The sequence below is a fragment of the Lissotriton vulgaris genome, chromosome 2_1 (assembly GCF_964263255.1).
Source record: "Lissotriton vulgaris chromosome 2_1, aLisVul1.2, whole genome shotgun sequence".
NCBI lineage: Eukaryota > Metazoa > Chordata > Amphibia > Caudata > Salamandridae > Lissotriton > Lissotriton vulgaris.
Window position 1 is genome coordinate 388,260,573 of NC_141687.1, and position 22,828 is coordinate 388,283,400.

At 45.8% G+C, this 22,828-nt stretch overlaps 1 protein-coding gene across 1 annotated transcript in view; it reads left to right on the forward strand.

The window, feature by feature from the left end:
- LOC147730418 (aldehyde oxidase 1-like) overlaps positions 1 to 22,828 on the forward strand; it is a gene marked incomplete at its 5' end in the record, with an annotated part of 524,934 nt that overhangs the window by 72,617 nt on the left and 429,489 nt on the right. The window contains one exon of the mRNA XM_086954065.1: positions 15,658 to 15,754. Coding sequence (XP_086810191.1) covers positions 15,658 to 15,754 — 97 coding nt within the window. The remainder of the gene's footprint in view (positions 1 to 15,657; positions 15,755 to 22,828) is intronic.

A 22,828-nucleotide genomic window follows, 5' to 3' on the forward strand; every position in this document is an offset into this window, starting at 1 on the left:
CAGTGATTCCGCTCTAATTAAAAAGGCATCTAAAGTCCCTGTAACCCCACCACCCACCAAAGAGCCTGTGGCCTTGTGCTTACTCATTCTACAATCAGAGTACGTTTGAACACGAGATGCCAAAGTCAGTACCTTGTTTGTCCTTGTTTGTCCGCCCTAGGATCCACTCTGCAGTTATTGTGTTTGTCTTAGTACCAGGATGTCAGGGGGGTGGCCCAACCCTGCCTTGTCCTGTCACGAGGGGCCACCCTTGGCCCGCCGGCATCCCTTGCTGAGAGAGCTCCCTTGCTGTTTTAAGCACCTCCTGGCGCGTCCAGCGACCGGTGGGCTGCGCGCTGCTCTGGGGCTGCTGGGCAATGGAGTCCGCTTCCCTCGCTTCTCCAAACAATGCAGGAACCCAGGCGCTGAAGACACTGGTGCGGCAAAGTGTTTTGAATGAGCTCCCCTTGGCGTAGAGTCATAGGGCCAGATGTATCAAGATACCGTTTTGCGAATCCTAAATAGCGATTTTTTGCGAATCGCTATTTAGAATTAGCAAAACGGTATGTATGTACAAAATCGCAAATTTATTGCGATTCCTTATTATTCTTTATTTGCGATTTCGCATTTTGCGAATTCGCAAATAAAGAATAATTTTCAATGCATTCCTATGGGCCAGGAGGCCCATAGGAATGATAGTGCAATAATTCTCAAATTGCGAATTCGCAATTTGCTAATCGCAATTTGAGAATTATTTCAAGGGTGCAGGGGTGTCTCAAAGACACCCTGCTGCACCCCTCAAATCTACATGTGTGTGCATGTGGCACACATACATGCCCTATGGGCATGTATGAGTGTCACATGCCACCCTTACAAATGCCAATTAGGGCATTTTTAAAAGAAATCGCAAATTACCACCAACTACAAGTTGATGGTAAAATGCGATTTTTTTAACACAAATTTGCAAACCAAAAATGTGTCATACATATCATTTAAGGAATCGCAAAATTTGCGATTCCTTAAATGCTATGGCAAAATAAGGAATCGCAAATAATTGCGATTCCTTACATTGCGATTTTTTCTTACATATCAAAAATCGCAAAACGGCCGTTTGCGAGTCCAAAGGCCGAAATTCTGCGAGTTTCAGCCTTTGCGAGTCGCAAAAGCCTTGATACATCTGGCCCATAGTTATTTAAGTACCCTGATAGCCTCTTGCAGGCGCGCAACACCCATTGGGCTCACCGGGCTTCAGCCCCCCCCCCCCGTCGTCTTCTTCAGCCCGGGCTAATTTGACACGCACTGAAATGACTGCGCATCGGAGCTGAGAATGTCATTTTTATGATGCTTTCTGAGGCCCAGCAGCCCGAGCCAGCTAGCCTCTGAACAGTTTCAGTGAACCCCCTGCCCCCCCTGTTTTCCTTTACTGGCGCTGAGGTTATATCCTTGCCTGAAGGCAGGGATTTCACCTAAGCACTTGATGTGTTCAGCATGGGGTGGGAGCGAGAAGATGCACACAGCAGGGGGAAAGGGACGGCCAGTGCAGGTGACGCTTTTCCTTTGTAAAGGAATTCCTGCTGGCGTCATAGCCCAGGGTGTGCTTTCTGTGCACTTGTATGGATGTGTATTCCATACAAGTGCACAGACAGCAAACCCTGGGCTATGACGACAGCAGGAATTAATTTACAAAGGAAAAGCTTCACCTGCACTGTGACTGGACATCCTTTTCCCCCTGCTGTCTGTGCACTTGTAGGGAATTTACATCCAGGGCACTGCTCACCAGATAAATGGTGAACAGGGCCATTTCTCTTTTTGCATCCAAGGGCACCAACGACACAGAAGCAGAGGAGGCCCTGGCAAGGAGAAACCAGGAAACATTTGACCCACACCTGTCCACACTGTGAGATTTTCAGGAGGGGCTAGATGCCAGGACGCAGTGCTGCTGATCAGCCCAACTCAACTGAATAGTATCAGAAGAGCAGGCAGCCGTTTTTTTATGCACTTTTCAGTAATTTTAATGCATTCTTCAGCACAGCATTACCTACTGCCTGCATATCTAGGTTACTCTAAGTGAATGTTGTTTTTGACTTACATACATGGAAACGTCTAAGAGGAGAGTTCCCTCCGAATATGCAAATGTAGTGTAAGTTTATAGTGTTCATTTTTTGGGGTGCTAGTGGTAACTTTAGGGTTCAGGGTGGGTGTGGGTTTTAGGGTGCCAGGGAGTAATTTTAGGGTTCAGGGTGGGTTACGGATTGTGGTGTCAGGGGGTAATTTTAGGGTTCTGAGTGGGTATGGGTTTTAGGGTGCCAGGGGTGATTTTAGGGTTCAGGGTAGTAATGGGTTTTGGTGTGCCAGGGGTAATTTTAGGGTTCAGGAGGGTATGGGTTTTGGGGGCCAGGAGGGTAATTTAGGGGTTCAGGATGGGTGTGGGTTTTGGGGTGCCAGGGGTAATTTTACGCTTCAGGGTGGGTATGGGTTTTGGGGAACTAGGGGCAATTTTAGGGTTCAGGGTGAGTATGGGTTTTGGGGTACCAGGGGGTAATTTTAGGGTTCAGTGTGGGTATGGGTGTTGGTGTCCCAAGGGTAAGTTTAGGGTGGTTAAGGGTTTCGGGGTGCTATGGAGTTAATTGTAGGGTTCAGGGTGGGTATGGGATTTAGGATGTGAGGGAGGAATTTTAGGGTTCAGGGTGGGTGTGGGTTTTCGGATGTCAGGGGGCCAATTTTAGGGTTCAGGATGGGTAGGGGTTTTGGGGTGCCAGGGGGTAATTTTAGGGTTTAGGGTGGTAATTGGTTTTGGGGTGCCATGGGGTTCATTTTAGGGTTCAGTGCGAGTATGGGTTTTAGGGTGTGAGGGGGGACATTTTAGGTTTCAGGGTGGGTGTGGTTTTCGGGTGTCAGGGGGGCAATTTTAGGGTTCAGGGTGGGTATGGGTTTTGGGGTGCCTGGGGAGAATTTAATGTTCAGCATGGGGATGGGTTTTGGGGTGCCAGGGGTAATTTTAAGGTTCATGGTGGGTATGGGTTTTGGGGGGCAAGGGTGTAATTTTAAGGATCAGCGCGGGTATGAGTTTTGGGTTCCAGGGTTTGATTTTAGGGTTCAGAGTGGTAATGGGTTTTGGGGTGCCAGGGGGTAATTTTAGGGTTCAGGGTGGATATGGGTTGTGGGGTGCTAGGGGGGTAATTTTGGGGTTCAGAGTGGGATAGGATTTGAGGGGGCAAGGGTCTAATTTTAGGGTGTGGGTATTGGGGTGCTAGAGGTAATTTTAGGGTTCAGGGTGGGTATGGGTTGTGGGGGGTAAGGGTGTAATTTTAGGGATCAGCGCAGGTATGGGGTTCTAAGGGGATGATTTCAGGGTTCAGGGTTCAGGGTGGTAATGGGTTTTGGGGTACGAGGGGGTAATTTTAGGGTTGCAGGTTTTCTCCGCTTGACCTGAGCATTAATCGATCCTGATTATCTGCCATTTTAGCCCGGCCCAATTGATTAACATTAGCCACGCCCCTTAATTTGCCATGTTAGCCCCCCCGAAATTAAGACCTAGTTGCGCCCCTGTCCTCTTGCATCCAATTGGCTAATGGGATGAATCAGAAACAGAGATGTCAGGTATGTCAGGCAGAGTCGAACTGGCTTATAGGGCAATCAGGCAGTGCCCGAGGGGTTGGTCTGATAGGTGAGTGTGTGGGCCGGTTTTTTGAAAGTTTGTGTGCTTGTTTTATGGTCTGTTAGCCAGTTTGTATTGTTTATTTCCCTGTTATAACCACAAACATTGCCTGTAGCAAGCACAAATGCACACTGTCTCTTATACCTCGCAAAACCCCTATACAGCATGTCTTTAAAAATTCAAAAGTGCCTCTTTTTGCAAATTTGGGTCACATTTTTAGCTACCTGATTCACTAATGGGGACCTGTTTTATTTTGGTGCCCGGGCTAATTTTCTGTCCTCGTCCGACACTTGTCAGGTGTGACATGGCACCACCTGCCTTTCAGAGGCATTTGCCTGTTGGAATTCTATCAAGTTTCTAATGGGCTAGTCAGTTCCTGCTTCATTTTTTCAGCATTCTTTTTTTCTGTGAATACTCGTTTCTCCTTCCTGGGTCTACCGTGGCTCATACGGCAGTGACCCAGATGATGTGTACCGATCAGAAGAGAGGGCCTTTGACATGTGCAATTCATTGGTCCTGTGGGGATGGGCTGCAGGATAAACGGTTCCACCAATGGGGCCAGCTGAGGGTGTGCTGTAGAGTCCCAGCGGTTGGCGAATACTATATAATAATAATACAATTTCTTAAGCGCATAGCTCCCGTAAATGAGGTATCCTAGCGATAGGTACAGGTATCCTCAGCCCTAAATGCAGCTATTAAACCCCCATAGATCCTGAAATAAAGAACCAAGTTTTACGTTTTTTCCTGAAAACGCACTCTGACTGGACCTGACGAACCGACAGTGGCAAAGCATTCTATAATTTCGGCACTAAATAGCTGAAAAAGCTTCCACCTATACGCACTCAGGGGCAGATTTACAAACCCCTTACGCCACTTTTGTGTCACTTTTCCCACGTTAAAAATGACGCAAAAGTGGCGCAAGGGGCTTGTAAATCTGCCCCTTTTTACTTTGTGAACAGGCCGGACTGACCCTAGTGGGCACCAGGTGTTTACTATATGAATTCAAAGCATTGGCGGACCACCTGAGTAGGTGTTGTGGACCCGCAAAGTGTCCCAGAACCACAAGTTAAGAACCGCTGGTCTACACAATGTACTGGTCATTTAAAGTACATATTTCAATTCAATCCAGAGCTAGTCATACTCTAGTTTGTAAGTATTCGGCTAATGAAAACTACTTTAACTTATCATGCCCAGCTGAATTTTGTCCTTGAAAAGGAGACAGATATGCGGAATCATGACATTCCACTCAACACTGGAAAAATGTTGTAGGAAATCTTTTGGAGAACAATGGGATTATTTGTATATAAAAAATGTTACCATCTATTACTAAAAATAAAATAATAGTAGTAACATGATTGTTATAAAATGCTTGATACCATGTTAGGGCCATTTCTGAGTGCTGAAAATAACAAGTACTTATATGTATTTTAATGGTACCAACTTTGGAAGGATGGGAGGCTGAGTTGGTCTTGCTAGGATTTGAATTAATCACAGTATACAGCTGCAGAAAAAGTTCAACTCACTGAGCCACCCCACTACTTAATTGAAACTATGGGGGTCATTACGATATCAGGCGGATTGCCTCCGCCAGGCTGGCGGTAGCCACCGCCGGCCTGGCGGTGGCAATCCGCCCGACATCCACACTAGTTTCCCCCTGCCGCCATATTAGTATGGCGGGGGGGACATCGGCGGAAAAGGAGACCGTCTGCCTCTTTTCCGCCCTGGTCGCCTTGTGGCCGGGGCGGAAAAGGAATAATATGTTGGCAGTGTCTATCAGACACCGCCAGCCATATTATGATGTTTGTATTTAGGTGCCTTTCCACGGCGGCGAATCCCCATGCGGTTTTCACTCTGGGGGTCCCCTGCGGGCCACCAGAGTGAAGGAGAGGTGGGGGGAGCACAGAGGGGGTACCTGTGGTACCCCCCTTCATTTGCATTTACAAAGCGGCAGGCAACGCGCGGTGCCTGCCGCTTTGTAAATGCAAATGCTGCAATGCATTTTTAGCATTGTGGCGGGCGGTGCAGAGAGCACCGCCTGCCACAATGCTAAAAATACAGGATGTGCCCGCCACTGAGGCGGGCACATCCTAATACTCCCCACGGGACCCCTGCCCTTATGGCGGGCGGTGCCTATTACCACGAGGATGGCGGGCGGGCAAAGTCTGCCCGCCATCCTAATGACCCCCTGCGTGTGTCATAGGGTAAAAAAAAATAACATTGCAGAAAAAAAAACATCAAAGCCTCTGAGCCTATCAGCTCTCAAGTTTTCTGATTTTATTGATGTGACTAGGTCCTCAAATACTGTTTTTCATTGCATTTTAGTACTTGTAATTCTGGATTTATAATGGGATATACAGACCTACAAGTCCCAGAGTGCAAGAAAAACCTGGCTTGGGGGTACCCACATCGTGATGCCTGGCAGTAGCAGGCCCGAATCGGCACAATCACTTAAAACGTTGAAAGGGTTTTGAAAAGTGCTACATAGCTACTAATACAGTACATAAGAACTTGGAATAATGTAGCTGCTTTGAATACATACCAGTGTAAACATGATTGTTAGTCAAATGAAAAAATCAGGCACTGAAGAACCTTTTGCAGCCAGCGAAGGAAACACAATTTGAAATAAACCCAAGTGAAATTCAAAAGTCTATGGAGTTCCATCAGACTGACCTACGTGCAGGAAATTTTAATGGCAGTAATGGCTCAGAGATGGCTAGCAGCTGGCTTGTAAGTCATCTTCTACTGTAAGCTCGGGAAGACCCTGACATCTGGCCCCAGACTTTCTCGCCTACCAGTTGCTTGTACAGGTGCCTTTCTGCGTTGCACCCCCGCCCCCACATATTGTAAGGGGTGAAGCACGCTTTTATTGCTTTAGCTGCTGTGCGCCTCACAGTTCAGCAGAAATGTCATGCCATGAGCATATTTGTCATCAAGGCCCAGTTATATCCAGCCCGGGTCGGATCACTAAAATGCTGTACTGTCATGAGTGAGAGAGACAATAACTTCCATATAGAAAAATAACTGCTACATTACTAACTGCCCCTCTCTGCCTCATTCCAGCTAGGTTGCATGAATACAAATGAGTGTTACTCACTGAAAGAACATGCTATCAGCCGCCCGGCTCAGACCTCACTAGGATGTGCAAATTTATTGGAAAAGCGTTAATGTAACCCGAGATGCGTTATACTTGGCAGGGCTGCCTTCCAGTTGCAAGGCAAAAAGCTTCACCCCGGTGAGGGAGAGACATGTCAGCAGAGCTTTCTGCGACTTACCTGCCTTCCATGATTGTTTCAAGATGTTTGGCTTGTAAACCACCACACAGCCACATACAGCAGCAGATGCACAGTCAAAGGAAACGGCTGGCAGGCTCCTGACCTGTTGCCCCATCATTGAAAGGCAGGAAGACCAATCAATCACATGGTGCATCTTCCCAGATATGAAAGACACATAGGTGGAACTTCACTGTGTAAATTGTAAGGTTTTATTTAGCCAGGCCAGTGCTTACTTTGTGCCGGTGTTTGTCGATGCTTGGCATCAGTATTATTACTGCCCACTACACAGTGGCACTGTCAGCACAGGAGCAGAGTGTTTAACAATGCAATATACTATTAAACATAATAATATTACTAGCACACCCAGGCCATTTTTGTCTGCCCCCAAACAATTGTTTTGTGGAGTATCTCAAGGATCCTTACTGAGTCCTACTCTCTTTAATATCTATGTGGCCCCCTTGCCGCTGTGGTTATGTCTTTTGGCCTAGAAGTCCTTTCCTACGCTGATGACACTCAGATTTTGATTTCCATCACGGAGAGTGTCTCAGCTTCACCAGTAAATTTCAAAAACTGTATGCGGGCGGTGGCTGCATGGATGGTTGAGAACTATCTTAGACTCAAAGGGGATAAAACGGAAGTCTTAATCTTCAGAGGCAAGTTGGACATCTGTCAGAGGCCTGGTGGCCTGTCTCTCTCGGACCTTGCCCCTCCCCCTGTCTTAGTGCCAAGAATTCAGGCATGATTGTAGACTCCTTTTTGTCTCTGAGGTCACAAATAAACAGAACTGTTTCGACCTGTTTTGGGATGATACGGACTCTTAGGAAGAACTTCCGTTTTCTTTCCCTTCCAGCTCGGAAACAGGCAGTGGTGGCCCTTGTGGTATCCAAGCTGGATTACTGCCATGCCCTGTATTTAGGCATAAATAAGGGACTCCTGCAGCGACTCTAATTGGTGCAGAATGCAGCCGCCAGGCTGGTGATGGGGCTCCCTAAATTTCACGCAATCTCGGCCACCATCAGAAGCTTCCATTGGCTCCCGCTTGGGAGGAGAATTGTGTTCAAGGCCTTATGCTTGGTCCATAAGGCCGTCCATAATAGGGGTTCTGAAGGCATCAACAAAATGTTTGACAGATACATTCCTGGCAAGAACCTGAGATCTGCTAGCAAGAATCCCGTAATAGTTCCAGGTTCAGGAAAGTCAGGTGGGAGGGGGGGGGATAGGGGGGGGGACGTTCTCGCTGATAGGGGCCAACCTTTGGAATCTGCTTCCTCTCCCAATTTCCACTCTGTAAACACATTCTTCATTACATAAATCCTTGAAGCCCTGGCTTTTCACCTGCTCTAACTGTCACCTGCCTTAATCTTTTAGGTCTGCAGCTCTTAACATCTGGTATATTGATCTCTGTCCGCAGCGCCTTGATGCCCCTGGGCTAAGTCCGAGCTTTACAAGTCTTATACTCACTCACTCACTCACTCACTCACTCACTCACTCATTCTTATACCTTTAAGTATAGTCTATATGCTCACATTTGTAAAATTGTGATGGTAGTAGGTGGTGCTGATATGGGGATTTGGCAGGTTTGGCAGGGCCTATAGGTGGTGCAAGATGCAGTGGCCTCCTGAGGAATATCTTGGTCCCTGGCACTTCCAGGTATTTACAAACTAAGCACTGGTTTTAGCCCTGAAAGCAAATTTGGAGATGGAAGATGCATGCTTGATGGCGGCGCAGATTTTCTTGTACACAGCAATGTGGGTGAGGCATCATCCAAACTCCTACTTCCTTGAGAGCAGAGGCTAGCCATCAAAGAGCACAGCTTGACCTCTGATGGAAACACATCCTGGAACAGTGAGCCGGAGGGTAGTGCCAGGGCAGGAAATAGTGGTACCTTGTTGTTTCAATTGTTTTTGACACAGATAAGTTGCATCAGTTCATTAGTAACACCCTTAATTGCATCTTTTTTAAATTGCATTGTGTTCCCTCAGAATTAATTAAGAGTGGAGATACTGTGAAATGCAATATTTCTTTTTGTATTTTGAACAGATAACCTAAAAATAGCTTTAACAATCATCAGAGGACATTAAACACATGTCATTATGGCTACTTTCTTAACCATTTAACCATGCCCATAACCCTACAACTAAACCATGTATCCTTAACCATATACCTGTAATGCTGTGCCTCATATCAACACTATACCCCAAACCCTTAACCCAAGAAGACAACACCTTAACCATACACCGAATATCCTTGTCTCCAAAAATCTAACCCCAACCTCTTAAACCCTGTACCCTATGCTTTATACCCATATTCTACACGGTTACCCTGTACCCCAACCTATATAGCACCTATACTCTGAATCTCAGGATCATAACTCTTAACCCCATACTCTAAACCTCTAAACCTATAGCTTTAACCTTATAACCCAAAACCATGCCCACAAAGTCCTACATCTCACACCTTTAATCCCAATATTTAACCCTATATCCCACAGTCTTTACCCATAACCCAAAACCCTGTACTGTAACCCATAGCCCTTCATCTCTAACCCATATCCATATACTCTTTACCTCAAAACCTCAACGGTATACTGTTAACTCAGTGGTTCCCAAACTTTTTTGACCCGTGGCTCCCTTGACCTAATTGGCATCGGGCCGTGGCTCCCCTCCATTTTTTTAACGGCGCACTGGGGTGCCGCGGCGCACACTTTGGAAACCACCGCAGTAGACCTTTGTACTCTCTACCATTCCTATGTGACTCTTAGAGTTTATCCACTTGAGTGACTTTACAACCTGTACATTTGCAATTTTTTATATTTGTCTCTTCCCTGTGTGACTTTACTACTTGTACATTTGCAATTTTTTCTGCTTGTATCTTTTATGTAACGCATGTAATCCTAAATCCTTATGTATCACAACTGGTTATTATGTAAAGCGCTCTGACACCTCACAGTAATGCAGCTTCCTTGCGAATAAAAACAATTGAGTACCCTTCCCTCAAAAAGTATTTGCCACAAATAAATATTTGTAAGCTATATTTTCAAATATCCGTTTCTTTGAACACTTGCTATCACACTTATTCGAGGCTGTCCACCTCTATTCGATACATCCAAACCGGAAGTGTACTGGCCTCACTGTAAAAATCCAACTCTACAACAGTAATTATTAACACAACCTTTGCTGTTTTGACAGCTTTCTCCCACTCTATTTCTGCCGTGCTGTCAGCCGCAAAAAAGGTGTTCGAAGCTATTTCTGCCTTCAATGTAATTCAGATTTATGGCACAAGACGCACCCGGCTGGAACTCCGAAGGAAAGCATATACAGACTCCGCCACACTCCACGAAAGGGAAAGTAAAATGGAAAGCACCAGAGCTTTGTGTAACTTGTATTTAACATCAACAAAAAAACACAATGCACAGGGTAAGACGTTCATTCAGAAACAAAGACCAGTGAAACAAACCATACAGCAATGTCCACAGCACTCTCCGTAACCTCACCGAGCTCTTAATTGAGCCATTTAAATGCAGAGGGCGAGGGCTGAGATCACGTTCAGAACTAAGGAGACACATCCTGGGTGGCGCCACGGCGCCCCTGGCTTCTCATCACGGCGCACAGGGGCGCCGCGGCGCACACTTTGGGAACCACCGTGTTAACTGCTAATCATATACTCTAAACCCCTATACCTTTAAGACCTATCATTAAACCATATACAGGCATTTAACTATGTACCTTTAACCCTATAACCCTAATCCAAACCCCTACCCCATAAGCGTACCCCCTGTAGCCTTAAACCCCTCAACTCTTTCCCACTCTCCTTACTTCAATATATTTTGGCAACAAACACTTTGGGGAGTTTTCTTTTTCGAAGTATTATTTGGGATGTGTTGTTTTTAGAAGTCCTATTTTTTAAGTTTGAGGTAAAACCCAGAGACCTTAGGAATACAGACTACTCCATGTTCTTCCTTTCCCAACATTCTACACAGCGCTACGCAGGGGAAGACTTTTGGAATCCTTATGATGGTATTGGAGGAGTAAGCCACCCTCTTCCTCAGGAGGTGTGGGGCTGGTGAAGGCCGGGACGCCATGAAGGCGATTACCACCCAGATCAGTAGCTGCTCATACCACCCAGATCAGTAGCTACGCATACAGCCCAGATCAGTAGCTGTGTATACCACCCAGGCAGTTCCACCACATGCCTCTCTTGGGAATCCTCAGGTCTGGCCTGCTAGTGGCGTAAGATCCCTCACAATCCCTTGGGGAATCTTCAGGTCCGGCCTGCTAGTGGCATAGGACCCCTCACAATCCCACGGGGAATCCTCATGTCCGGCCTGCTGGTGGCATAAGACCCCTCACAATCCCTCTGGGAATCCTCAGGTCTAGCCTGCTGGTGGGGTAAGATCCCCCACAATCCCACGGGGAAACCTCATGTCCGTCCTGATAGTGGCGTAAGATCTCTCACAATCCCTCTGGGAATTCTCAGGGCTTGGCTGTTAGTGGCATAAGATCCCTCACATTCCCTTGGGGAATCTTCAGGTCCGGCCTGCTTGTGGCGTAAGTTCCCTCACAATCCCTCGGGGAATCCTCATATCCGGCCTGCTGGTGGCGTAAGACCCCTCACAATCCCTCTGGGAATCCTCAGGTCAAACCTGCTGGTGGGGTAAGATCCCTCACAATCCCCTGGGGAATCCTCAGGTTAGTGGCTTAAGATCTCTCACAATTCCACAGGGAATCCTCAGGGCTAGCCTGCTAGTGGGGTAAGATCTCTCCCATTCCCTCCTGGAATCCTCAGGTCCGGCCTGCCAGTGATGTAAGATCCCTCACAATCCCTCGGTAGAATCCTCAGTTCTAGCCTGCTAGTGGCATAAGATCCCTCACAATCCCTCGGGAATCTCCATATCCGGCCTGCTAGTGATGTAAGATCCTTCACAATCCCTTGGAAAATCCTCAGGTCCGGCCTTCTAGTGGCGTAAGATCCCTCACAATCCCTCGGGAATCCTCAGGTCTAGCCTGCTAGTGAGGTAAGATCCATCACAATTTAATTTAATTTAATTGCGGGTTTATATAGCGCTAGGAATCGACTCCCGGAGGAGTATCTCCGCGCTTCGACCGCAGGGGAACCCGTCCTGGCTCACCCTGAGAGATGGTCCCTAATGGGTATCTCTAAGGTGCGACCAAGCATCCCTGGCGGTCTGGGGGGGCCGTTGTGAAGATGAGGCAAGCTAATGCCCAGAGTTGCCAAGTGTGGTCCCTGACTGGAGTAGGCACCGAGGCGAGAATTATCAAGCCCGCTGACCCTGGTCCACGACCCTGCCGCGTCGGGAATCGAACCCTGGTCCCGGGCCGTCCTCTGCTTACGGGTCTGCCGCCTCTAACCAGTGAGCCACACCACTCCACCAATCCCTTAAGAATCCTCAGGTCCGGCCTGCTAGTGGCGTAAAATCCTTCACAATCCCTCGGGGAATCTTCAGGTCTAGCCTGCTAGTGGCGTAATATCCCTCACAATCCCTCGGGAATCCTCATGTCTGGCCTGCTAGCGAGGTAAGATCCCTCATAATCCCTCGGGAATCCTCAGGTCCGACCTGCTAGTGGCGTAAGATCTCTCACAATCCCTCAGGGCTGCAGCAGTGCCCTGACGTTTCCTTGGCATCTCCTCAACTGCAGATACCTGGAGGATTGGATATAGTAAATATCTGCACATAGTTCTCCATTATGTTCCCAAGGAAATGTAGTGACTGAGAACAAGTGCTTTAGAAACAAAAAAGGCACCTTTGCAGCACTGCTAAGGTACAGTATTGAATGATTGTTTTAAAATTATTGGTTATATTATGTTTGCAAGCCTCATGCGTAGATTCCTCTGTTTTGGAGACGATGCTGTGGTTTTAATATTACCAAGGTTTGTTACTGACGTAAAAGGAGAAGGGATGGGTGACTCTGGGGGGCTGATATAATGTGACAACCTCTTGTACGCTGCATCACTTCGAATAAAGTGCGAGTGATGAAATAGTTTCTATGTTCATGCTAGGAGACTGATATCAAGGGAAAGTGCCTGCCAGCAAGAAGGCCCAGTGTTCAAGGCCCTGCTGCTGTGTGTTCCAGAAGAAATATTGCACCTCGAAGTGTCTGTAATGTCCCTAAATCAGGTGGCAAATGTGTGAGTTAAACTTCCCGGATTAGGACATTTTTCTCAGTAATTCAATGTACACACAGTTATTTCCAATTTCATGGGGTTTAACTCATAATTCCCCAGTTCTGGAGTGAGGTTACCACATGGTTCTGGTAATTACTGGTGTGGAGTTGGCAACCCACCATTGTCATGTAACTTGTAATCATGGGCAACTTACTCTTGAAGGAGACAATCTCATTTCACATACAGTGTTTGAAAAGCAATCTACAAATCATTAATCTGTGTAAAGGCATCTTGTGGGAACTCTCAGCCAAGCCCAAGGTATGTTCCTACATGTCTCAGGTGTATCAGCCTGTCACCCCTGGGGCATTTTATCACACCTAAAGAGACTAGCAAAAAAATGTACAAAACATTATGTTCTTGCTAGACAGCTCTCAAATCACATCCGTTAAATGATATCCTCGCAAGTCAACTAGCGACTGTAGTTACTTTTGGTTGTTACTCCCAAACACCTCGTTCATATCATATTTTTATTTCTCTCCGCGCAGAATATTAGGATATTCTGCTGAAACGCATATGCAACCCTCTGCAGGTGGGGCTATAATAAAATAGCCTTTTTGTCTGATTGGTGTTGTGAATATAGATTTTGGGCTGTTGCAAAACATTGAGAAAATCCACTTTCCTACACATTTTGTCCTAATAAATATTGCATACACATTTTTGCACTGAGGCAAAATGTAGTAATTGGTTTTAAAATCATTCCAAAATATTTATGATACATATTGCTTATAAATGATCATGTCTGTATGTTGTGTCATTTTAACGAAACGTATATCCCATTACTAACTGTATTATAAAATTGAAGTAAACTGATTTGGTGGAGATTTTTGCTGCTTGGTAATGAAAAACTGCAATAAACTGATTTTCAAGATGTTTTCTTATTTCGGGATAAAAATGGATTAAACCAAAGGACAGCCTTGTTTTTAAAGCCCCTAAACCACTCTATTAGTGGCATGCTCCATCATCAGGTCTCATCCGCGTTCCTCTAAAACAGGAAGGGCTTGACTGTGTTCCAGGGAGCGCTTTAAATAGTATTGGGAGATCCTAAAATTAGTAAACCTCAGGGAGACCCCAGTTTCTCTTTAATATTGGGCACCCAAGGTTTGGTTAAAAAGATTATGTGGGTGTTTTGGGGAATTATTGGCTTACACCCTGAGTAGTGCCGACATGTTTCAGCCTCTTATTGTGGCCTCTCAGGTCTAGTGCTTTCATTCGGACTGTTGTATTGTATCTTCCTGCTATAAGTTATTGTTGTGTCCTGTCCCTAACAGCTGGAGAAAATATAGATGAACAAAACATAGAACTAACTTAGTGCTACGAATAGTTCACAAAACATACGCGCATTGTATCAGCACAGTAGCAACAAATCACTTCAACCTGTGTTGTCCTGCTTCAAAAGCTATAGTGACACCCGAACACTGCACACTGCATACTATGAATGCAGAAACTGCCCATTAGGTTATTCCAGGTTGGTATTGCATTCATAAATCAAAGACACTTCAAATCATGTGAACACATCTTGCTGTCAAATTCTGTGATGCATAGTACTGCAAACTGGTGAAAGTGAAAACAGACCAAAGTCTCCCAGCCTGGTAATGTTAAAGGTGCTGCCTCGTAGGGATCATGAACCTCAGCCTGGGTCTGGGGTGTCCCGTGCACATCCCCAATCGGTGTATCACCTAAGAACTATTGGGATAAGCACTGACTAAGTAAATGAGACTGTTTAGATTTATACACGTAAGCACATCTTAAGTGGCTGTCCTGAAACTGGCATGTATACAGCTCTCCCAGACCTACACTTAGCACCCTTTGGCTGGAGCGACCCACAAGGCAGGGCACCCATTTTTATTGGATGGCATCATGTGGATGGGAGCTACTCCCTCATTGTCCACAAGCTGTTGAATATTAAGAGCTTTTAATTGAGATTTTTCTTGTGCTCTCTCTCCCATTCTTCAGATAGGGCCAAGAACTGCAGAGTGAGGAAAAAACAGCAGTTAATGCCCTATGCTCGGGGCGTTAGCCACTGTTAACGCCCTAGGTAGAGGGCAATGGCCGTAATTAATTTGTATTGCTGTTTTATGAATCTTCTTTGAATGACTTCCTGGTTGAAAACTTTTTCTGTGGCCCCACTCTCCTTCCTTTCCACACTGTCATTGTTTTTCAAAGAATGTTAGAGGGTGGGGAGGAAACACCATGTGCGTCTTCACATGCATTGAAGCACAGCTGCAATATATTTCAAATGAAAGCAGTGCCGGTACTCAGTACCGGACAGCACCTCCCCATTTGAAGCTCTGCATCATGTTTCAGAAACCCCTGTTGCACTGCGCCGCGGGTCTGGTCTCAGCACCAGCTCAGGCCGCCTGACGCGTCAAACAAGTCCCATCAGTAGGAAGAGCCCCCTGGAGAGGTTCCAGACCAGTGATGCGGGTCCAGTGACGCGGCGGGCCCCCTCGGTGGAGCTCTCAATGGTTGTAGCCTGCACTAGGTTTAATTTTAAGAAATACGAACAATCAGAACACGTGTGACCATGCAAACCACCAAATATGACCCTTAACTGCTCAACTTCAGTCCGTCTGACAGGAGTGAAATATGGCTGCGGAGTCGGTGGATGCGGCGCCTGCACCGTGATGGTCTCAACCTACGACCCCATCTCCAAGGAAATCCGGTAAACTTCAGATACACGCTCTAGTCGGCTGGTGGCACGGGGTGTTGTCTGTCACGTGCCATTTTAAAAGATGCATTCATGTGTTACTTGGATTCGGTTTGGTTCAGCAAATTGTGGCTTTAATTCACAAAAGCAAGCAGGTACAGGAAGGGGTCACCTCTGAACACACCCGGTTCTGAGTCAGGAAGGAGAGATCAGCCTCGTTTTGGGTGTGGAGTAGTTAAGATATGTAGATTGTTCAGTAGTCATAAGAGACACTTAGGTGAGCGTCAGTGAGTGTTTCAGGTCAATGCGAGGAGAGTGGCCCATGAAAATGAGGGACCTCCTACAGAATCACAGTCTTTCTCACATGTACCTGCGCTTCCAAAGTTACACCCAAGTGTATTAGGCACAAGTGGTCCCGGAAGTGTAAGAAAGTGCTGATAACATACCCAACTTACAAGTTTGTCTGAGGTAAGTAATACTTTATCAAACATATCCCAGCCCTCCACGTTCTTTTTTTTCATAGCGTGAAAAATCAATAATCATTGAGAAAGACCTTATCCAGAAAAGTAAGGAAAGTTGTAGAGCTACCTCTTGTAAGCTTATCGCTTCAGTTAATCAGGTAAGACATCAGAAATCGTCACAATGCACAGGCTCCTGTCTATGTATGTGGTAAGGTTTGTTTCTTTGGTGACTACGCCCATTATTTCTAGACTGGAGGCCCATGTTATGCTCTCACCTTTGATTATTACTAACAGCATTGATGGTCAAAGTGAACAAAAAAGCCCAGCAAAAATATCCCGATCGCCAAGACCTTTGGGTTGAATGTTGTATGAATGTTGTGTATGATGTGAATGACCCTCCTGTAAACAATCGGGTGCCAAGCGTTCAAGTTCAGCTACGGAAGAGTGTGGCGCAGAGCCTTGCTAGAGTTTGTTGAGTTGAGATTCAGTCTGCTTGGAAATCTCTTGCATTTAGTGATGATGACCATTTTTGGCTTGTGCTACTTGATTGATGCACAAGAAGAATTGGGGGAAAAACAAAGCAAAGGTCCAACTGGCCTAATCAAAAGACACGTCATCTGGAACAGCATTCTGGCAACCTGAACACAAAGTCATGGCAAATTAAATTCCTTGTGGTGGCAAAAAAGCTCAGTTGCATGGTTCCCCTTGGCCTGAAGATGTCTGAGAAAACTTTGCCATTGAGAATCAATTAGATGTCTGCTTAGCTCGTCCATTTTAGGGATTTGTACACAAAGGCACTGTCTGTATGTCTCTTGCAATGACTTAGTGGCAACTTACTTGACTGAGCCTCGAGGTAGAACCCAGGACTCCCTCCCTCTTTTTTTGATGTGCTATTGAATGGTGGTAGTGTTGTAAGTGTCAATCTGTGTGATCTCTGAATGACGAAGGAAAATACTTCAGTGTCAGATGGACAGCTCTGTGCTCAGGCATATTTATGTGCTAAAAATGTTCCTCATCACCAGACCATTATCCTTGATCAGTCAGTTGTCGCCTCAGCCCAGCATGGATGATTAACATCATGTGGGGTGGGGAGGAAGGGGGGTAGCTGTCTCTAAAATGGTGCCCTTTCCAACAAGTTTGTTCCATGGCACCACAAAATCAGAGTTTTTCTCCCTGTTCCTCATTACTTGCCGTCTTACGTGTGGAAGAATTAATATCCTTCAAACCACTGAGCCTAGAACAGTGCACCCTGCTTCTCTGATGGATAAATTATCTGGAGAAGGGAACATTTCTGATATGTAGAATACAGTCAATCCTCCAAAGCAGCTACGTTTGTGGCCCATGTGTTGACTGGTACTTCCAATATTGACTATACATGGATGTGGACTTGAAGTAGTTTCCCTGTAGTCTCAGTGTTTGTAGAAAAGTGGCCATGAATGCAGAGTCTTTGATTGAGAGTTTTTTTTATGAGGCAGTTGTTCAGGTTACGGCAGTCAAATACGTTCTGTTCCTCAGTAATGGTAACACAAAGTATGTTTCTGTAAGTCTGTCATGCACATTTATCTAGTTTACTTGCAGCAGCGGAGGAAACATTGGTGTTTTATCAAAATGTTGACTTCAGTTTTATACATGTATCTGCCCTTTTGAGTTCCAACATTGATCTGAATTCTGTTTTTGCACCACTTCCTCCTATAAGAAATGTGTGGTGGTATGCAGCTTTCTAACTTTGTTTCCAAATTATTCCAGTGATCTTTTCTTAATCAGGGTACTGATTTCTTGAACCCACTGATTCACATAGAAAGGCTGTCATTACTCTCTTGGACTACTGTGTAATCACTTTTTGCAATGTCTTATACCAAGTTGCCTTTTGTTATATGTTGACATGCTGAAAGGTGGTTAGACATGTTTCCTACTTCACATTGTGATATCATGTGTTTTCTCTCATTCTTACTCACCGGGTCAATTAAACAAAGTTAAAGGTGAAATTGCAGGGACGATATTGCGCATAGTGTGCATGGTCCCATGAATCCAAGACACTGTGCCCTATTATGGTGAATGCTCTTGTTGGAAATTGGATGACTGGTTGAAACCCTACTCAAGCAGGAGCCACAATTTCTGTCAGGGGAAAATGACAAGCAAACCCCAGATACGCCTGTGCTTAACCACAGTGGTGGCTGGTGACATTTCAAAGTGGTGGGGTGAGCAAACAGGCTGGACAGAAACACCCAGACTGGTATTGAGTCAGGCTCTCTTTCAGCACACACAATACTTCCAAACACTCCCAGATGTTTTAAAACTCACAAGTCTCCCCTGTAACACGTTCCAAGGCTGGCAACAACATAAAAAGCCTTACCTGCAGATCACCAAGTCATTCTCTGGCTCAAGGAGGTCAGGCCTATCTATCTTCGATCGGGTGCGGTTCCTCCACGCGGTGCATTGACACACCGGCCCACAGTGTCAACCCTTGATTTCAAACTTGTGGCACCAGCATGACCCGGCTGATATCCCCAGAGCCAACTCCCCTAACTAATCCCAATGCTGCTCTTATTTTGTTAACTTGAATGAAAGCAGCGCCAGGATTGGCTGGAGCGGGCTGGCTCAACGCTCATACTGGCACTAAGGGCTTGTGCTGTCTATCCACCTGGCTGCCTAATGCACTTGGGTTGAAGAAGTTTATACTGCACATATCAGGCTGGCCGTCGCAAGACAGCCAGCTAAAGGGATGTGCAGTTTAAACTGGTGTAGCCAGGCAACCATCCTCCCTTCTCCCAGTCTGCACTGAAGCAATGGCGCCACCTCACAATACACCAGCATGACTTAGCTCTGGCGGATCGCAGAGCAAAAAATAAAATGGGAATAAAGCTACTTTATTTCCATTTTCTTTTCACTTTTGCTGTGCCGAAATGGAGCACCCGCCGCTGGTTAACCATCCGGTAGCTTGGCACAAGCATTCAAGATTAACTTAGATGCAATGTGTATAATATTTATGCAGCACGACAAACTGTAATGTGAAAACACAACACAGTAAAAAAAAAGAAAAACAATTTAGGAAAATAGAGTAAAATGTTATCAATTATTTGAGACCATAAAGACAAAAATGCAATCAGTAGAACCAGATATATGCAATTTAAAAGATTTCCAGTAAGTATAGCACCTAAAAGCACAAAGCACCACTCGCGGTTATCTGGCCATGCGAGATCGAATGAAAGTCACAAGTTCAGGCCAACTTAGATGTACAGGGACCTGGTTAGGCTCACTGGAGGAGTTACCTTTAAAAGTCCAACACGAAGAGTGTCGTTTGAGATGGAGGTGATCGCGATGAGCAGGGAGAGTGTCACAGTTGGTCGTCATTGTAGCGCAAAGAGAAGACTGGACATCGCAGACAGTTGTCACTGTTGGTCATCGCGGGTGGTTGTTGCTTGAGCTTTCCGTTGGTGGTCACTGCAAGCAGTCAATGATTTATCCAGAAGTACAGATATAGCATTGCCAGGAGTCGCTGACAATCGCTGTGGCATGAAGATTTGGGTTCAGCAGAGCTTCAGGTTGGCCGGTGGCATAGGTAGGAAAATCTTGCCGCGAACAGTTTCATTCATGGACACAAAATGTCCAAAACTTCAGGATTTCTCCTTTTCAATTGAGAGGAGCTCAACTGATATCACACCAAGGGTCCAGGACCTGAGGGGCACCTCATGGGGGTCAGGAACTCACTTGAGCAGAGGCCAGTAGGGCTCAGGCAGGTCCAGTTGCTAGCCTAGTTGCTGGTCCAGGCAGCAGGTCAGCTGGGCAGTTGCAGTGAGCCTCTGGAGCTTTTTATGTACCTGCAAATCACAACAGGCGGTTAGTCAGCCGACCCTTAGATACATATCAGCCTTGGATGAAGGGTGCAGGACTAGTCTTCCTTCTCAGCAAGCAGGGCTACAGAGTAATAGGGCTGCAGAGCGGTAGTCTGTCTTGCAGCAAAGCAGCACAGCAGTCCTTCTTCAGGAGTATCAACAAGTCCAGAAGAGTACTGAAGAGTTGGGTCTGTAGGTTCACTTTTTATACATGGTGCCTACTTTGAAGAAGGAGAAGGTTCTGGAAGGTCCTTCCATCAGAAGTATTTGGAATTTCCTGTCTCTCTGCCCTGGCCCCACCCTGTCTGGGGTCACAAAAGGCTAGTGTCAAAACCCTTTGGGAGTGTGCTGGGCAGAACCTCGTGTGATGTGCATGTGCAGTAGGTGACGGCTCTTCTTCCCCATCAAGTCAGAGATTGACCGTCCTGCCAGCTATTATTACCCTTTGTCTCACTGTCTCGGAGAAATACCCAAAGACCAACTGCCATCTAGATCTAGACATGTGACCCAGGATACAGGGTGCCGGCATCAAATGGTTGGGTCCAGAAAATGCCAACTTTCCAAAAGTTACTGCCAAAGGGTACTGCGGTTTGCTTACCCTGATGCTGCACTGCGTGAATGAGAACATGAAGGGAAGCACAAGCAGGGCTGAATGTTGGATGCGGTATTTTGAAGGTAAATGGGCACAGTTTATCTCGAGTGGCTGGAATACATTTAAGAGGAAAAATAAGGGATTTTGAGAGCGTTCTCTTTACTTTTTACTGAAGAGCACGTTATTTATGTGGGGTGGTTTCGGGAGGGTAAACTTGAATTGGTTCTTTAGAGATGATAGTAGAATTGGGGATTATGTGGTAGTGTTTTTGGCTAATCCGACGTTTCTACTTTTTCCTCAGCAACCCCTGATGAAGAACCAGTAGGTTTGAAATGTAATGGGTTACACAAAGAGTCCTGTTATCAAATATGGTTGAACGCACGTGTAAAAGCCTGGATGGGCTACAGATGGCATCTGTAAATGCGAGAATAAAGTATTCTGCTCAACCGTGCTGTCTCCAGATTGATTCTACAAATGTGGAAGGGTATGATTAAGATTGATGCCCAAACCGTCTGGTGTACTATGGATTAATTTGATTAATTTGTAAGATTGGGTTAACTTCGGAGCATTTCTCTCATTCACGCAGTGCAGCAGCAGGGTAAGCAAACCGCAGTACCCTTTGGCAGTATCTTCCGATAGACTGTGATGGGGCGATTCTCAGAGATGTTTTGCACACATTAACTTGCCAGTTCAAGCAAAAACTAAATATCAACTAAGGGAAGGAGTGCACTCGCTATCTATGTATTAACTTTCCAAAAGTGACATTTTTAGAATTGTGGCTTAACCGCATCATTGCTACAGCAACTCCCGTGCTGTGCTGCAATTTTAAAAATCCCTTGTTATGTGACAAGGTCACCTCGTCAAACGCACAGCGCAGGTAACACCCATGACGAGTTGACCTTGTCACAAGCATCGAAGGGGTTAAAATATGACTTTACCATTGGAGATGGTTTTAAAGTACAAATCTTTAGTAGACACAAAACTTACTATTCCTATCTATTCCCAGTTGAAGGTTATCGCTTATTAAATGTAATAAGTTAACTCCATGTTATCTTACAAGAGCTGTAGGCCTTGCAGTACTGGAAAACGAATGTAAGAGATTTTCACTACCATGACATGTAAAAGTTAAAAGTACAGGTCCCACTTTTTAAATTCACTGCACCCTGCCCTCCGGGTTGTGTAGGGCCTACCCTAGGGGTGACTTATATGTAATAAAAAGGAAGGGTTAGACCTGGCAAAAAGTTTATTTTGCCAAATCGAAAACTGAGCACATAGGTTGCGATGACAGGCCTGAGCCATGTTTAAAAGGGCTGCATAATTGGGTGGCACAATCAGTGGTGTTCATCACCACCCCCTTTTCTGAATCATTTTGTCCACCATAAGCGTGGAAGGGTATACTCAGATGTGAGTCCCTTGCTCATTGCACCATCAGGATTCAAGCAAGCCGGGCCGACGACGGCTGAAATGCCAGAAACCGGTCCCCGGTAGCTTGTTTCCTTCCCAGTATAAGAATTGGCTTGGTAGTTTGGTTTGCCCTGTTCCCATCATGCACTGGGACAGGAACAGACTAATTTGCATGTAGACAGGTTCTGAGCTGGGATGGTGCAGTGAGCTAAAAAACGGTGATGGATCAAGCCCTGATCTTTGGACTGGGTAAGAGTGGTTTGCTTAATTCAGACACTCTGTTCATCACCACCCCCTTTTCTGAATCATTTTGGCCCACTAGTAGCATTTAATTTACAGGACTTGGGTACATGCAGTATCACTTTACTATGACTTACAAGTAAATTAAATGTCCCTATTGTGTTTAAGATAATTTCACCATGTTTAAAGGCGAAAGCACATGCACTTTAGCACTGGTTAGCAGTGGTAAAGTGCAGAGAGCCTAAGGCCAACAAAAACGAGATCAGTAAAAATGGAGCACTAAGGCAAACAGTTTGGGAAAAGACTACCCTCAGGCTGACAGGTCTAACAGCGCTGTTTAGAGTGCAGAAGCAAACTTGCACCTGCTCTCTGAGAGTACATTTCTGAATGGTTTACTGGCTATATGATGCCAGCAGCCTGCCTTTCACTGCAGATGGTAACCTGGCCTGACTTTAAAAGGGGACCGAGATCCCCCTGCAGGTGGGTGACTCCACCCATCTGCGGGGTAGGGGGTGGGGGTCTGGTAGGTGCCCTGGGGACTCAACTATAAACTCAAACC